At 40.3% G+C, this 19,064-nt stretch overlaps 1 protein-coding gene across 2 annotated transcripts in view; it reads left to right on the forward strand.

The window, feature by feature from the left end:
* The window catches only part of CDK14 (cyclin dependent kinase 14), a 546,170-nt gene that overhangs the window by 324,225 nt on the left and 202,881 nt on the right, over positions 1-19,064 (forward strand). For both annotated transcript variants that reach the window (XM_021689620.1, XM_021689621.1), the window contains one exon: positions 16,999-17,092. In XM_021689620.1, coding sequence (XP_021545295.1) covers positions 16,999-17,092 — 94 coding nt within the window. The remainder of the gene's footprint in view (positions 1-16,998; positions 17,093-19,064) is intronic.

Raw genomic sequence — 19,064 nt, forward strand, 5'->3', positions numbered from 1 at the left:
ACTAGGGGATAAAAAGAAATGATACAAAAACAGAAAAAGAATTAAAGTGAAACTTAACTAAAATAACCTATTAGTGGCCAAAAAGCAGGCCGCTAAATTCCATTAAAAAATAAATAAAATCAGGGGCACCTGGCTGGCTCAGTCTGTTAAGCATCTGCCTTCAGCTCAGGTTGTGATCCCAGGGTCCTGTGATCGGACCCCATATCGGGCTCCTCACTCAGCGAGGAGTCTGCTTCTCCCTCTCCCTCTGACCCTTCCCCCTGCCCGTGGTCTCTCAGGCTCACTCTCTCTCTCTCAAATGAATAAATAAAAAATCTTAAAAAAATAAATAAAACGTAATCACAGTCTGTAACAGGCACTTAGTATTTTTTTTTTTTTCATACAACAAATGCTTTACTATTCCATTGAGATGCTTACAAATACTGAAGAACACCCAGCCCAGGCCCAGCAGCCATGGCCCAGTGCTGGGAACCAGGGCAGGGAGGTGGGCTTAGTGTTAGGGCTTGAAGGGCTGAGGCCACACAGTTGGCAGCCTGGTCCTTGGCTCTCCACTTCTGTTGCCCTATCGAGGCCAAAGGGAGGACAACCAGACCTCAGGGTCCTGTCCCTCCGCTGCCTCCTCTTGTTCAGGTTTTCCCCAGGGGGTATCTGAGTAGTCTTCCATCCCTGTTAGAAACCCAGCCTATACAGAACCCCTCCAGCTGCCTCTTCCTCTTCCTCTGGTCTCTGGATGCCCCAGCTTCATTCCTTCTGGCTCTAAGCAAGGCAGGAGTGGAAGAGAGAGGTCTGGACTGGGGGTCTGGCAGGCTGTGCGTCAGGGCCTGGAAACACAGGCAGGGGGTGGGAAGGTGGTGTTCAGTCCCTTATCCCAGCATGAGATGCCTGAGGTCCTGGGCTGGAGAATTGGCTGTATGTACCCTCAGATGGGCCCACAGCTGAAGCATGGCGTTACCAGGAACCGAATCTGAGTAGCTCCCTGTTTTTCTGTACACATGTGAGTTGTTCATCGTTTGCTATGGCATTTTATATTTCTCTGTATTTCCATAGAGACAGTAGATTCTAAGAATGAGATGTTTACGTGATTTCATTTTCTGTAGCGCTTGGCAAGGCTTTTCTATTCTTATTGATAATTCAGTGGCTCTTCCTTGATTGCCAGCTTGTACCATGTTTGCCTCTGAAAACAGGATATGTTCATAGCCTACTGTAAACTCTACAAATTCAACAACTTTATTATCTTAACTATATACATTTTCATCTATTGTCATTTAATCCTAACATGTTTAATTTAGAAACTGTTTCAGAGTTTTAGCAACCCAGTGAAATCAATTCATTTTTTTGTTATATTGTTATTCTCTGGCCGTTTTAAACCCTTGCCCCCCACCCCCCAAATCTGAAGGTGCTTGGTTATGTTGCCCACATTAGCTGGTTGGTGGTGGCACAGGGGAAAACAAAACAAAACAAAACAAACCCTCTGGAGTCCTAGGGGCAGCCTCCTTCCCACAAAGATCTCCCTTGCATAACATAATAGGAGTATCTTTATTCATTCAACAAAACCATACAGAATGTCCAGGGGTTCAAGCATGAAAAAAACCTGGTCCCTGACCTCAAGCAGCACCCACTGGTGCTACCGATGGTCTAGATTGCAGAGCCACATTCCAGGGCACAGCGTCAAGAATATTCCATGAAGGGCGCCTGGGTGGCTCAGTTGGTTAAGCGACTGCCTTCGGCTCAGGTCATGATCCTGGAGTCCCGGGATCGAGTCCCGCATCGGGCTCCCTGCTCAGCGGGGGGTCTGCTTCTCCCTCTGACCCTCTCCCCTCTCATGCTCTCTATCTCTCATTCTCTCTCTCAAATAAATAAATAAAATCTTTAAAAAAAAAAAAAGAATATTCCATGAAACCCACAGACGTCACCAAAAAATGGACAATGTGGATTTCCAATGGAAAGCTCTTTGCCCTCAGGTCTTCCATATATTATCTAAGATATCAGATTGTTGTCAAATATTTTACTGTCACATATCATCTGTGCAGTCATATATCTTAGGAGTGCCCACGCCAAGATTCTTAACCATAGTCCATCAAAGTCCAGCTCTGCCATGTGATGACTGGAACTAAACATAGTAACTGAACACCCTGCAGATTGAAGTTCAGAATTCTCCCCCGTAGAATGATAGAGTAATTTACGTGAAGGTTTCAGCAGTCATTTCTCTTCCTGATATGCAGACATGGTTTCTCTAAAAAGATTTGGTATGTCATTTACTTTGATCTTTAAGAGAATTACCCATGAACAATTTTTTTTTCCTGATTCCTCATTTCACATTTTGCAGGAGGATTAATACATTTGCAGGGAGAAATCTTATAACTTCCTTTCTGCATCAGCTGTCATATAAACAGAAATTAAAGATGTGCAAGGCTTATTAATTTGTTTTCTCTTGTCCTGTGTGGCCTACAGTTATTCCTTGGAGAAGTGCTTTCACTGGTAGCATTTTAAATGACTAATCAAATGGGACTTCTCTCTTCCTGTATTGTTCCGTAGTATAAGAAATACTATTTTTTGCTATCCAATGCAAAATTTTGAGTTTTACATGTTTTTCCTTACCGTAGTCCTCAATAACGGCCTTACCTATTTACATTTTTGTTAATTGTGACTAGTTTCTCAGATGTTCCTGGTCCAAATATTCCTACTTATCTATATAACCCGTAGCTGTTGTTTTAAGATTTTATCTCTGGGGTCTTCATTATCTGTGGGAGTCGGTTTTGAATTTTCAAGCATTTTTAAACAGCCACAACAATCTTATTTTCAGTACTGAGCAATGATGATAGACTTCAGTTTTTAAGGGTAGTTTTATTGTTTTCTGTGCCTGCACCTTAATTTAGAAGATTTGATTTTGTTTTATTCTCATCCTCGTTAGTATTTGTGTCATCAGTAATGAGAACCAATTTGCCATCTCTATTTTTTCTTTTTTTAATCTAACAGACCGACCAAATAGACATGTTCTAACTAGCGAGGCGGCATGGCATCACGGAGGGCTCGCTGGCCCAGGATTCAGAATCACCTTTTCAGGTTCTGGGACTGAAACTAAGACATTTAAACATGTAGTACAGTTTCCTTACATGTAAAAATCAAAACAGTGTCGTAGGCATTCTCTAAAATTCCTCCAGCTCTAGATTTTAGCATTCAAGTAAATTGTACTGCCAAACCAGAGGTTTCCATAGAGGCTGCTGGAATTCCTTCAGAGTAGCTTACAAATAAAGTTAGGGTTTAGATATTCTGGTGAAATTTGGTTTAGATATTTTGCTGAACTGATTTTTTTTTTTACATTTAATGTAATAATAATCATAGGTCTAAGTCAAATTCTTGTCTCTACTGCAGTTTTTTATGTGCATTCCTCAGACTAACTTATGCATTCATTCATTCATTTGTTCATTTTAAGGATATTTATTAAACGCCTATTTTGAACTGGACTTTAGATCAGGTCCTGGCGCTTACAAAGATAAGAAAAATCCATCCATGCTTTCAAGGTCAGAGGGAAAGGCAGTGGGATAAGCTATCATACAAGTATACAGTTAGGACACTGGCAGCTCAGAGATGAAGGTGATAAACTTACCCTTGGTGGTTAGTTGAGGAGAGGTGGGGAGGTCAAGGAAGGTGTCATCAAGCAGTAATTAGTTGGGCTGACAGGTCAAACCCGCCTTTCAAAGTTGACAAAATTTGGGCTAAGGGACGCATAGGCCATACCGTGGACAAAAGTAACCTACCTTGATATTTGTGGGTAAATTAGAAGGACGGAGTTTAAGAAGCAGCTGAGAAAAAGGAAGGAACGGAGGGAGGGGGAAAGTGGTTAGAGACCAGAATGGAGAAATATTTAGGAATAGTTAGGATATGACACCTTGATGATGGAATGAGAGTAATATAGGAAAGGTAAGGGTTTCAGATGACTCCTGAGTTTCTAGCTCAGGTAACTGGACCAGAAAGCAGAAATACAGCTCTGCCATATGATTTGACATACAAACACACACACTAAAATATACATGTACGAAAATATATGTAAAATGAAATATACATACTAAAATATATAGTTAGATATATGCATATTAAAATGTGAGCAAGAAACGTAAGGAGCATTAATGCCATTGTTACTTTAAGGTGGGTGGGCTTCTTGATCTTCCTCCTAAGTCTTATTTCAGGTGTGGATCCTGGGACGGCGGTTTCCACTCACACACCTGTTCCCTCCTCCCGGGTCAGCAGCAGGACACCCTGGCCCTTGGCTTTACTCAACTACATTAACTTTCTTTCTTTTTTTTTTTTTTTAAAGATTTTATTTATTTATTTGAGACAGAGAGAGAGAGTGCACAAGCAGGGGGAGGAGGAGCAGAGGGAGAGGGTGAAGCAGGCTTCCCGCGGAGCAGGGAGCCCGATGCGGGGTTGGAACTCAGGACCCTGGGATCATGACCTGAGCCAAAGGCAGACGCTTAACTGAGCCACCCAGGCGACCCTACATTAACTTTCTGTACTTCATTCTTTACTTTTGTTTAATTTTTGTCCTGATATGTTTAATTTGTAAGTGCAACTTCTTAAGTTTTTCACAGTTTGAAAAATAAATCTTAGCGTTCCCCCTTACATAAAAGGTCTGTTGTTTGGGATTGAATATTTTCTGAGATGAGCTTTTACATGCAGTCTTAAGGTTTGGTTTTGTTTTGTTTTCATTTCTTGAGAGCGAAGTACTCCACAGAAGTATTTGACTAAGATATATTGTGCCTATCTGTGCCTAATGAACCACTAACCACACAGTAAATGATGAGTGACAGTTTAATCAATTCAGTTCCTTCAGTAGTCACCAAGGGCATGTGGAATGTAATTTTTTAATCTTTCACTTTTCAAATACTGCAGATGCCAACATGAAAAGATCACGTCTGTTATGTGTAATAAATTTTCTTACAAGGTATAGGAAAAAAATTCTTTTTAAATTTTGGTCTTTTAAAAGCTAACCTCCTAGGGAACAGAACTCTTTGGTCCCTTTTACAAATACATACATTCCAACAGAGAAAAGTGAGATAAATAAATGGCCACCTTGGTGCATCAGATCGTACTAGCTTTAATTGCATAATGGTGCATTTCAGTGAACCATGGCTAAATAAAATTACCTATTAGGTTAATTAATGTGGAATCTTCCTGAGTTAGTATTGCATCACAGTGTGTAAAATTCAGATTGTGTTTAGCATTTAATCTAATTTACTTTACCAGTCTGCTGTTTCTTTGTTCCTTTGGCTAGAGCCTGAATACACATTCAGAAAATTAACCTGAGATAAAAAACTCCTTTCAAGACAGAATTACCTAGATTCGTTTAGATTCATGTTTCTCAGTTTCTGGTCCTGTGACCAGCAGCATCTGCATTGCTTAGGAGGCTTGTTAGAAATACAAGATCTCAGGGTGCCTGGGTGGCTCAGTTGGTTGGGTGTCTGACTTTTGATTTCGGCTGAGGTCACGATCTCAGGGTCATGGGATCCAGCCCCAAGTCAGGGTCTGTGCTGAGTGTGGAGCCTGCTTGAAATTCTCTCTCTCTCTCTCTCTCAGCTCCTCCCCCCCCCCCCCCTCATGCTCTCTCACTCTCTTTCTCTCTTAAAAAGAAAGAAAGAAAGAAAGAAAGAAAGAAAGAAAGAAAGAAAGAAAGAAAGAAAAATGCAAGATCTCAGGCTTCAGCCCAGACCTAGTCAGTCAGAATTCTGTGTTCTACTAAGATCTCCACCTGATTAGCATACACAATAGAGGGTGAGAAGCAAAGCTTCAGATGCTTTTTCACTGACTGACACATAGGCTTTGAGGAGATTTCTGGTGCCAGCCTAATGTTGGAAGAGAAAAGCAAAAGAACTAACTTGCAGTGAGTTATGGTTCTGCTCATGTGCTTTCTTCCTGCCAGAAGCAGCTTGACACTCTGTCTTTATCTTCAGCCCTCTTTCCAAATGTTTTGACAATGCAGATAGTTCTGAATGGTTCTAAATGATTCTCTGAACTTGAGTAGAGGCCTCCTAACTTGCAGTTAGAGAAGTCTGCATGGAAGGGACAGGTCTCCCCTCCAGGTGATAGTGTGAGCCAGGCGGGTCGCTGTCCCCTATGCCCAGACTCAGATACACAGGCTACGCTGTGCCATGATCCCACCCAGACTCTGTAGTTAAAGCTCTGCGAATTGAGAATGACACTGCCACTTGTCTGCTTAAAGCTTTCTATCCTAAGGAATCTCAAGCCTTTGCTAATACATGGACGGGGATTAGAAGCTAAAATCCAGGATAGGTTTTTTTGAGATTTTGATTGCAACATATTTTAAAACATTAAAGTCCTTCTACATTGTGTACTGGGACTGAACCAAACTGTTGCCCTGAGAATTAGGAAAGAAGGAGAACAGTGTTTTATTTTTTGCTGACCAGAATAAGATTAATGCCAAGAAGAAATATAAGAAGCTCTAGGTCCTGTTTTATATTTCTTCATGCGATATAATCATCTATTGGGTTAATTAATATCTTGTAACACTCATGTCTTTGTGAGAAAATTGAGTATACTCCACTTGAAAGGCCATGTGTCAGATGCAGATATTGTTTGAGTATAAGAGCTGAGGGATCTAATGAATCCCTATTTTAGTGGAAGGATATAAAGTTATCCAGTGGGATTTTAATAAACACGTACATTACAGTGCATCTTAACTGGTTACAATAGTGACTAACCTGATTTCATTCAGGTCTGGGAGGGCCGCTATATTGCCCAAACCACTTTGACTCATTTGAGCTGTGCCTTTCAGAGTAAGAGACCAAATCCTGTTCTGACAACCATGACAGCAGCTGGTCCATTTATAAGTAAATACATTATAGTTGCAGGAAGTAAACATGAGAAGCTGGAGTTAGGGGCCCTAACCCAGTCTGAGAGATCAGGAAGCCTCCCCAGAGAAGTGGTGGTGAGCTTGCTGTTCCCTACTCTGATGGGGAAATGTTTTTGCCCCTTCTCTGGGAATTCTCTTTTTTTCTCTACATTCACACTCCCCGCTAATGCCCCAAACTTAATAGTACAGATAAATTTTTCATCTTGAATTCCTTTGCCATAGAGTGTGCATATCAGTTTTCAAATACCTTTATATCAAAATTCATCTCTGCACCCCAAAACTGCTAGAACTCATACAGGAATTCAGTAAAGTGGCAGGATATAAAATCAGTGCGCAGAAATCAGTTGCATTTATATACACCAACAACAAGACAGAAGAAAGAGAAATTAAGGAGTCGATCCCATTACAATTGCACCCAAAACCATCAGATACCTAGGAATAAATCTAACCAAAGAGGCAAAGAATCTATACTCAGAAAACTGTAAAATACTCATGAAAGAAATTGAGGAAGACACAAAGAAATGGAAAAACGTTCCATGCTCATGGATTGGAAGAACAAATATTGTGAAGATGTCAATGTACAATCTACATATTCAATGCAATCCCTATCAAAATACCATCCACTTTTTTCAAAGAAATGGAACAAACAATCCTAAAATTTGTATGGAACCAGAAAAGACCCCAGATAGCCAAAGGAATGTTGAAAAAGAAAAGCAAAGCTGGTGGCATCACAATTCCGGACTTCAAGCTCTATTACAAAGCTGTCATCATCAAGACAGTATGGTACTGGCACAAAAACAGACACATAGATCAATGGAACAGAATAGAGAGCCCAGAAATGGACCCTCAACTCTATGGTCAACTAATCTTGGACAAAGCAGGAAAGAATGTCCCATGGAAAAGACAGTTTCTTCAACAAATGGTGCTGGGAAAATTGGACAGCCACATGCAGAAGAATGAAACTGGACCATTTCCTTACACCACACACAAAAATAGACTCAAAATGGTTGAAAGACCTAAACGTGAGACAGGAGTCCATCAAAATCCTAGAGGAGAACACAGGCAGCAACCTCTTCGACCTCAGCTGCAGCAACTTCTTCCTAGAAACATCGCCAAAGGCAAGGGAACCAAGGGCAAAAATGAAATATAGGGACTTCATCAAGATAAAAAGCTTTTGCACAGCAAAGGAAACAGTCAACAAAACCAAAAGACAACCGACAGAATGGGAGAAGATATTTGCAAATGACATATCAGATAAAGGGCTAGTATCCAAAATCTATAAAGAACTTATCAAACTCAACACCCAGAGAACAAATAATCCAATCAAGAAATGGGCAGAAGACATGAACAATCATTTTTCCAAAGAAGACATCCAAATGGCCAACAGACACATGAAAAAGTGCTCAGCATCGCTCGGCATCAGGGAAATCCAAATCAAAACCTCAATGAGATACCACCCCACACCAGTCAGAATGGCTAAAATTAACAAGTCAGGAAACGACAGGTGTTGGTGGGGATGTGGAGAAAGGGGAACCCTCCTACACTGTTGGTGGGAATGCAACCTGGTGCAGCCACTCTGGAAAACAGCATGGAGGTTCCTCAAAAAGTTGAAAATAGAGCTACCCTACAACCCAGCAATTGCATTACTGGGTATTTACCCCAAAGATACAAATGTAGTGATCCGAAGGGGTACATGCACCCCAGTGTTTATAGCAGCAATGTCCACAATAGCCAAACTCTGGAAAGAGCCCAGATGTCCATCAACAGATGAATGGATAAAGAAGATGTGGTGTGTATATGTGTGTGTGTGTGTGTGTGTGTGTATACACACACAATGGGATATTGTGCAGCTATCAAAAAAGCGAAATCTTGCAATTTGCAACGACATGGATGGAACTGGAGGGTATTATGCTGAGCGAAATAAGTCAATCAGAGAAAGACAGTTATCATATGATCTCACTGATATGAGGAATTCTTAATCTCAGGAAACAAACTGAGGGTTGCTGGAGTGGTGGGGGCTGGGAGGGATGGGGTGGCTGGGTGATGGATATTGGGGAGGGTATGTGCTATGGTGAGTGCTGTGAATTGTGTAAGACTGATGAATCACAGACCTGTACCTCTGAAACAAATAATACATTATATGTTAAAAAAAAAAGAAGAAGATAGCGGGAAAGGAAAAATGAAGGGGGGGGAATTGGAGAGGGAGACGAACCATGAGAGACTATGGACTCTGAGAAACAAACTGAGGGTTCTAGAGGGGAGGGAGGTGGGGGGATGGGTTAGCCTGGTGATAGGTATTAAAGAGGGCATGTTGCATGGAACGCTGGGTGTTATACGCAAACGATGAATCATGGAACACTACATCAAAAATTAATGATGTAATGTATGGTGATCAAGATAACATAATAAAATAAAGTTTTAAAAAATTCATCTCTGATTAGCTTGCTGCCCAAGTTATTTCAGGTCGAACCTTAACTGACATCTGGTGGTCTAGCCCGTGGTTCTAGGTGGTTCATGCTGCTTCCAAGGAAAAGTTCATCAGAATGCACAGAGGTTCTTTTTCTCTCATGTAGTGAAAACTCAGAATGCTACGGCTCCTCTACTTAAAATGACCGATTCTGTATACAGTTCCAAGGAGATGCACTCCTTCTTCATTTTTTTTAATAATAAACTTTAAATTTTAGAATTGTTTTCAATTTTTTAGAAAAACTATAAAGACAATAGAGAATTCCTGTATTGTCCTCACCTGGCTTCCCCTGTTTGTTAACATCTTACACTACAATATGGGGACAGATGGTACATTTGTCTCAACTAAGGCCCCCACAATGTTCCATTGCTGTGAACTAAACAGCTTCATTTTGACTTCACTAGTTTTTCCTTAATTTCTCTTTTGTATTTTAGGATCCTGTCCAGGACAGCACACTACATGTAGTTGTCATGTGTTCGTAGTTTCCTCTGGGTTATGATGGTTTCTCAGACTTTCTTTGTTTTTCATGACCTTGACAGTTTTGAGAAGTACCACTCAGGCATTTTGTAGGCTGTCCCTCAGTTTGGGTTCATCTGATGTTTTGGGAGGAAGATGACAGAGGTGAAGTCGACCTTCTCATCACATCACATCAAGGGTACATGCTATCAACATGACTTAGCACTGGCGAGGTTAACTTTGATCATATAGTTAAGGTCCTGTTTGCGAGCTTTCTCCATTGTAAAGTTATCATCCATCTCCTATCCCTGCCTCCATACTCTACTCTTTGAAAACAGGCTGCTCGGCTCAGCTCTTACTTGGTGGTAGGGGAAGGGGGAGGGAGGCTTACATTGCTTTTGATTGATTCAGTCACCAAATTTTTGAGCTCTTACTATGTGCTGACACTCTGCTCTGCCCTGGGAACAAGATGATGAACACTACTTTGTCCCTGATCTTGGTCTTCCGTCTAGAGGAAACACAGCCCCCCCAAAACAAAGACAAGTGAATATCCTTTGAATATGAGGAAGGAAACAAACTAGGGCATGGAGGGTGAAACATGGAGCCTGGGCAGTAAGGGGAAACCCACCTTACATATGGTGGCTGGAAAGGACATTTCTGAAAGGAGACATTCAAGCTGACTGCAGACTAACAAGAAGCACTTACCCATGCACAGAGTGAGGGGAAATGCATTCTGGGAAGAAGGAACAGCAGCTCATGCGCAGATCCTGAAATGGGGAGGAGGACGGCATGTTTCAGGAACAGACAGCAGAGCAGCATGACTGGACAGAGGAAATCTCATGGGTAGAGGTGTGATGTGAAATTGGCAAGCATATGGGGACTTCACACTCCCAGGTCTCCATTCTTAGTTTTAAGGTAGAAAAAAGCTCAAGCTATAATTTTAAAAATCTAATTCTTCTCCTTTTATCAACACAGAGACACTGATTTAGATGTGGATAGAGGGAGGGCATATGGAAAGAAAATAATTTGAAATCCTTTCCAAACACAGAAAGCTTATATTTATATATTATACTATATTATATATTATATTAATTTTCATTTATCAGGTAAAATTTCCTAATATTTATAAAAATAAAAGGTAGTATTTCCACGCAATAAACTTTGGCCTAAACACAAAACAAAAATTTCTGAAAAAAAGTTCATAAAAGTAAATTCTCCTTCCACCCTATCCATTATTCAAATCAATTCACCAAACCCTCTATCTTGAGAAGAAATCCTTAGAGAAGTGGTTGTATAAGCACTGTTATTAAAAGTCACCATACACGTTTGCTCCCAGTTTATTTCTCAGTTAAAAATACTTTAAGATGGGGCGCCTGGGTGGCTCAGTCATTAAGTGTCTGCCTTCGTCTCGGGTCATGATCCCAGGGTCCTGGGATCGAGCCCTGCATCGGGCTCCCTGCTCAGGGGGGAGCCTGCTTTTCTCTCTGCCTGCCACTCCCCCTTCTTGTGCCCTCTCTCTGTGTCAAATAAATAAATCTTTAAAAATTAAAAAAAATAAAATAAAAACACTTTATGATAGAAAGAACACCGTAAGATTAAAATATCCTTCTTCAATCAAGTTTTAAGAATCTACTAGTTTTTTGGCAAAATGCATGGCAAGTTTTAAAGCATATCTACCACAGGGAAACTGCTGAGGAAAATAGCGAAAAGCCAGATCATTTCTGAGGGCCCATTTCTATTAGTGATTTATTAACAAATCATCGTACTATGTAGTTTCTTTCATTTTCTCTCCGTAACTGATGAAGGTGATTTCTTCTATTTACAAGTATGCTTTTATGCAAGTGAAGTGTAACATAGATCAGGGTTTGGCAAACTTTGTCTGTAAAGGACCAGATCATACACATTTCAGGCTTTTCAGGGCATATGGTCTCTGTAAGCAGCTATTCAGCTCTGCTGTGAGGATGAAAAAGCAGCATAGACAACACATAAATGTGCGGCTGGGCTCTAATAAAATCTTATTTATGAACACTGAAATTTGAATTTCATATAATGTCCATATATCATCAAATATTCATCTTTCGTTTGTTTTCAACATTTAAAAAAGTAAAAGCCAGGGGCGCCTGGGTGGCTCAGATGGTTAAGCGTCTGCCTTCGGCTTGGGTCATGATCCCAGGGGCCTGGGATCGAGCCCCGCATCGAGCACCCTGCTCAGCGGGGAGCCTGCTTCTCCCCGCCCCCCCCAACCGCTTCTCTCCCTGCTCATGCTCTCTCTCTCTCTGTATCTCTGTGTCTCGAATGAATAAATAAAAAAACCTTAAAAAAAAAAAAAGTAAAAGCCAGTCTTAGCTTATAGGTTATAAAAACAGGCTCTGGGCAGGATTTGGTCAGTAGTTTGTGGATCCCTGCATATTATTGTGTGTGTGGCCCCCTTGTCTTTCCCCCGAGTAGAGAGAGGGCTGATACTACTGCTAAGTCTCATTCATTTGCTGCCATGAGTGGGAAAGAACGAGGTGGCTTTACAACCAATGGTTGTAATTGCTTCTGTCCTCGAGACTATTTTATCTCCTGATCTGTAATCTGGGTTTTTCACCTGTATGTCCAGTTGGTGAGCTTCATCCATCATTGAGTCCTAAGATACAGAAAAAAGCTGAGACCTAGTGTAGGAAGAAAAGGCTTAGCTTAATGTATGGACTTCTGTTCTTTTTTTAACTCTCTCTTCCACTTTCTAAGCACAGCCATAACAGCATTTGGCTCTCCCAAGATTCCTCATGTATAGGGTCCTGTTTTCTCTGTCTGGAATGCCCCATTCCCACTCCCATGCCATCACCCCGTAAGGCACCACGTTCCACTTTCCTAGTCTCGTTAGACTTCAGGAGTGCAAGTGCATGTCCTCCTGTGCTCCTTTGGTATTTATCATGGGAATTGTGTAGAATGTTTTAGAATTACTGTGTTTATAGTACACAGACATACTTGAAGGAAACGTGGTAGTTTTCCCCAAATTGACGACAGTCCTAAAAGTTTACATGACTATACCAGTCAGGAGAAGGGAAGCTGAAAGAACAGAAAACTTTTCTACTAGACTATCAGAAAAGAAAGTCATCATTATGCTAGAGGAACGACTGTTATCTCTGTATTCTCTTTGTAGAAAATATTCTAGAATTCTTATAGAAGAGGTAATCAAAGATTATGCAGCCAGAATTATAGAAAGAAAAGTATTAGAGAGGTGTGTCAGTTAATAAATACGTTACATTATTTTTCTGAATTTAATATTATTTGTCCTATTTGTTAACTTTTAAAAATTTGTGATTTCTTTTGATTTATTTTCTCATTCTGAGTTCACTTTTGTACTCAATTTTTATTCATAATTTTGTATACTTTTTCAAAGATTTATTTATTTTAGAGGGAGAGTGTGCACACAAGCAGGGGGAAGGGGCAGAGGGAGAGAGAGAGAGAATCTCCAGCAGACTCCCCGCTGAGCACAGAGCCCGACACGGGGCTCGATCCCAGGACCCTGAGATCATGACCTGAGCCAAAATCAAGAGTCAGCCACTTAACCGACTGAGCCACACAGGTGCCCCAATTTTGTATACTTTTTCAAAATAATAACTCCCAAATTGTTTGACCTTCACCCTTAAAAAGTTGTCCCTCCATAATCATAATTACAAAGAATTATCAGTTCTGGGGCACCTGGGTGGCTCAGCTGGTTAAGCTCTTGGGATTCTCTCTCTCCGTCTCCCTCTCCCCCCTCCACACCCACACCCTGCTCTCTCACTCTCTCTAAAATAAATACATAAATATTAAAAAAAAAAAAGAATTATCAGTTCTGCTTAAAATCTTACTTTGAATTGTGGTGAAGAAATCACACATCTGCAGCATAAATTAAATTTGGCAGTTTTGAGTTTGGAAGAACTGAAGGATACATGGGCGTGGGTGGGTGTTTCGTACATTGTCTTACCAGGTAACTAATCGTGTATGAGAGTTTGAACACAGTGCATCCTGTGACAGCTTTAATTGTAAGCTTTGTGACCAGTTCTTATTCTTGAAAAATTTAGACTGTGTGGGTGATAATTACATAATTATTCAAATTATCAAAAGAAGCTACAAATTAAAGGAGGCATTTCCTGAAATAAGATTATATATCATAAGTATAGAACTTAAGTGATTGAATTCTTTCTCAGTAAGCCACAGGGCAACTTAATCCATCAAGCACTAGGGAGTGCAAGGTAATAGAGGGTAGCGAGGGGGAAGAAAGCGGAGTAGGCGATAGTCCCTTCATATTAAATTGAAGGGCTTCTATTGCTGTGTGGCAATAAGGCAGCTCCAGTCATAAAGTATTCTGCTAGGCTGTAATATGTTGATATGTTTGACACTTCTGCTTTATAATTTTCTTGTGCATTCTGTCGCCTTTTATACATCCTTTAAGTATAATTCTGTCAGCTTTATTAGTATATCCTCACACATCTTTGGAAAATGATGTCATCAGAAACATTCATTAGAAATGAAAGTCCAGGGGTGCCTGGGTGGCTCAGTCGTTTAGGCGACTGCCTTCGGCCCAGGTCATGATCCTGGAGTCCTGGGATCGAGTCCCACATCGGGCTCCCTGCTCAGCAGGGAATCTGCTTCTCCCTCTGACCCTCCCCCCTCTCATGCTCTCTCTATCTCATTCTCTCTCTCAAATAAATAAATAAAAATCTTAAAAAAAAAAAAAGAAATGAAAGTCCATGTCCCTTAGCTGGCTGAGCAGATAAAAGCCTGTGAAAATGCTCTGTCACCGTACTCCAACTGAGTAAAATTGCAGCATAGATTTATCTTTTAATTGTTCTAAGTATTATGGAGGTGATCTGGACCAAGCACAAGTAGTGCTAACAGCATTTCTGTAAGTGTGTGTAATGGTTACCTCACCTGCCAGCTTGCTGGGTACCCAATGGGGGCAGCTGTGGCTTCTGCTGAGGGTCTGCACACTCAGAGTTGCAGCCTGTGCTGGGAAGGATGAAAGCCAAATGACACTGAATAGAGAGAATACCTTGAATGTTGGAAGGAAGGTGTCAGTAGCTTTTGAAGATCCAAGATACTTTATGTAAATGTAAATAAGAAGACAGTAGAGGGGCGCCTGGGTGGCGACTCTTGGTTTCAGCTCAGGTCCTGATCTTGGGTTGTGATCTCGGGTCATGAAATGGAGCCCCATATCGGGCTCTGTTCAGCTCAGAATTCTGCTTGGGATTCTCTCATTCTCCCTCTAACCCTCCTGCTTGTGTTCTCTCTTTCTAAAATAAATAAATAAATCTTGAAAAAAAAATTAAAAAAAAAGACAGTAGAAATGTAGGTCAGTAGTCTTAGAAAAGAATTATTGGCATAAAAATTTGGAAGGACACAAATTGAAGTCTTAAACCTAACCAGGCATCTGAAGCCCCAATATTTATAAGAATATCATTGCATTTTTAGTATGCTAGTAAAATGATTGTCAAAATGTATGTTGTGTCTCAAATCTAAAATGAAGACTTGTGTTAAACCCAATCTGCCTAGAACGCTGATTTTAAAGTTAATGATTTGTTATTTAAATGGAATTATTTTTATGACATATAAGGTAGCATTTATTTGTTTTTAGTCATTTTGATTCTATTTACTTTTGGTATTTAATTTGGATAGAAATTATGTGCTGTAATAGAGAAGAGATTTCTGCAAATGCATTACTTCTTTAATTCAATACATGGTTTATATACAACTGTGTAACAAGTGGGGCAGTTATAGAGATGTAGTCCCTTGTCCTTAACCTCTAAAGGATCTGAAATAAGTTAAAGGCACAAGGGTTTTGCTCACCCTAAGTTGAATATGAGTGCAGCAATTGAAGAAGTATCCCAGTATGTTCATGATTTCATCAGAATGCTTTCAGGAAATAAACCCATTCAAGGTAGAACCATTTAATATATATATATATATATATACACACACACACACACACACACTTATAGAACCGTTTAATATATATATATGTGTACACACACACACACACACACATCCTGGAGAATTGCTAGAAGGTAGAGAGTGCTAGCAAAAGCAATGGATTATCTGAATATTCAGGCCTTAGGAAGGTGGAAACCAGGTCAGTTCAGGGGACTTCATCTGCAAAAAGACTGTCCTTCCTAGTGCTCTTTCATTAATGTGACTTATCCCACCAACATATGCTAGTTTCTTTCCAGGACCCTCTCCCAAGTGATTGTTGGTTAAAGTCCCAGCAGAAGTATCTGATTGGCTCTCTGCCTATACTATGGGTTGGTTGTTCCTACTGGGTTAGGTGCGGGCCACTGTGGTCTGGGAAGCAAGTCTCCTGATCTTCTGGACTGCCTTGCTAGACAAGGACTGTGAGCATGACCTGCTGAGCTAGGAGGGGAAGTTAACCATAGTAGGTGGCTGATATATTGAATGAGAACTTAATAAAATAAACTCATAAAGGGAGCTATTATGTCTGCTGGAATACTCATAGAAGAAGGCTTTGTGGAAGAAATGGCATTTAAATTAGATTATAGAAATTGGGTTGGATTTATATGTTAAGAGCAAATAAATGAAGAAGGAGGGAGTTGTAGGTAGTGAAGCAATTTGAGTCAAGCTGTATGGGTTTATGCTTGGCCCGTGGGCAGATCAGTCCAGCTCAGCGATCCTCAGTGTAGCTGCCCTGAATCACCAAGTAGCTTGAGTCAACACCTGGGATCCAACCTAGACTGATTGACACAGGATCTCTGGGGTTTGTGTTCAGATTATTCACAGTTTTTAAAAGTTCCCCCCAGATGATTTCGATTCAAAGAGAGGTTTGAGAACTCCTGGGCAGCTTGAGAGGACAATATATTAAGAATTCATGAAATGGGGTTGGATAGGGGTATTTGAAAAAGACTGGAGGCTTTCTATATCAGGCTAAAGAGTTTCTTGACTGTTTCCTGTAAGTAAGGTGGAGCTGCTAAGTGTTATATTTTATTGGTTGCCACCATCTTCTGAGCCCAGTGTAGCTGCATCTATTAGAGACCTTTCAAGGCACTAGACAGAGAGGGAAAGGAAAGAAGTAGGGTCTAGATATATGTGGCACAGCCCTTGGTACTCACTAAGAATGTCATTTATTCATTGTTTTTCCTCTGTAGGAGTAGACATCCTAATTCCAGATTTAATTTACTAGGAAATATTGGAGCTTTTGTACAATTCTTTTTTCTTCTCTCTTTAGGGGAGTCGGCTGCATCTTTGTCGAAATGATCCAAGGGGTTGCTGCTTTTCCAGGAATGAAAGACATTCAGGATCAACTGGAACGAATATTTCTGGTAAGTTCTTTACAGAGTGCTTCTGAGAAAAATTGGTTTCTAATTCATCCTTTCATGACAAGTTGTACAGTGCTGGTGGAAAATGATTTTACACAAATTTATTGGTTGTCACATTTAATTCTGATGTATTTTTTGCACCTTTGAAAAAGCAGGAAATTAGTTAAGAATTGTGTTTTTAAACTACTGTACACAAATAATGTGCCAGAATGGTAGGAAATGATAGGCTGTCTGCTGTAATGTAGAATAGTGGGTTAAAAATGAGGGCTCTCGCAGAAGAATTTCAATTTATGTGGATGCCCCTGCCCCTTTAAGTGGGTGGAGCTTAACTCCCATCCCCACCCACTTAAATGTGGGCCTTGATTGGTAACTTATTCCATCAAGTAGAGCTTGGAAAAAGGAGGGTAACTTTAAAATGGAGAACAGGCAAACCACCTCAGCCAGGTCTTCAAGGCTAGCCTCATCAAAGATAAGTCACATTGGTAGCCTGAACCTTTGCTATAATGTGCCACTGTCTCTGTGGTCTTCCTCTCAAAAACTCTAACCCTAGTCTAATCACAAAAAAACATCCCACAAACTTGAGGGACATTCTACGTAATACTGCTTAGTACTCCTCAAAACTGTCAGGGTCATCAAAAACAAGGAAAGTCTGAGAAATTGTCATAGCCCAGAGGAGGCTAGGGAGCGTGACAACTCAACGTAATATGGTATCCTGAACGGAATCCTGGAACAGATAAAGGACATTAGGGAAAACCAGTGACATCCGAGTAAAGTGTGCAGGTTAGTAAGTATCAGTGTACAGTTAGTTGTGACAAATATACCATTTAATTTAAGATTTAAAGAGGAAACTGGTGAGGGGTATGCAGGAATTCTCTGTACTGTTTTTCATAACTTTTCTATCAATCTAAAACTATTCTAAATTAAAAGCATTTCAATTTTTAAAAATCTGCACGAAGAGAAAATAAAATGTGTTCTGGTGCCACACAATCTGGGTTTATCACCTGCACTGTCACCTTGGACAAGGGACTTAATTATCTGAGCCTTAGTTTCCCTTGGGAGAAATGAAGGCTAATAACAGCACCCATCTCATAGGCTATTTTGAGGAATAATTGACTTAATACACATAAAATGCTTTTAGAACTATGCCTGGCACAGAGTTGATATCCCACAAGTTATTATTTTTATCAAGTCATTTTATACTGAATATTTTTATTCAGTAGAACTTCCACATTAGCTAATATTCACATACACCTATTTTTTAAAACATGGAATCAGAGCTAGACAAATTAAGGTCCTTCGTAAAAGGATTTAAACTATATACATTGTAGCAGTCAATCACATTATCATACTTTTCCCTTCTTTAATAAGACTCCCATATGAATTCACTGGGGCAAATTTTAGTATGGACCATAACAAGAGATAAACTTATCCTATAAGCATGTATTTTAGGTATGCAAATGCAGCATTAAAATATAGCTTTCATATTCATAAGGACCCTGGAGGGTGTACTGATATGAATTGAGACACTCCATCACTACTGTGTTCACCTTGACGTTAGCAGTAAAATGATTACAGAAAGTGGACAATGGAACTAGAGAATCAAAGCACATGTAATTCCTCCATGCTGTATCCTGTACCCCAAGTGCCCCTGTAAATCATAGCAGATGGACAACTTCTTCCAGGTGTTGCCATATTGATTTCTTCTCCCAGAAGCTGTCTGTATCCACTTTCCTTTTAATTTTACTGAATTATTTTTTACCCATAAATTCCCACACTGAATGTTAAAATAATATCTTATGATTATAAAAACAATGCATCTTTATAAAGAAAATTTCCAGTGTCAAAAAGGATAAAAGCTGGGGCACCTGGGTGGCTCAGTTGTTAAGCGTCTGCCTTCGGCTCAGGTCATGGTCCCAGGGTCCTGGGATAGAGCCCCGCATCAGAGTCCCTGCTCAACGGGAAGTCTGCTTCTTCC

The sequence above is a fragment of the Neomonachus schauinslandi genome, chromosome 12 (assembly GCF_002201575.2).
Source record: "Neomonachus schauinslandi chromosome 12, ASM220157v2, whole genome shotgun sequence".
In the NCBI taxonomy this organism is placed as follows: Eukaryota; Metazoa; Chordata; class Mammalia; order Carnivora; family Phocidae; genus Neomonachus; species Neomonachus schauinslandi.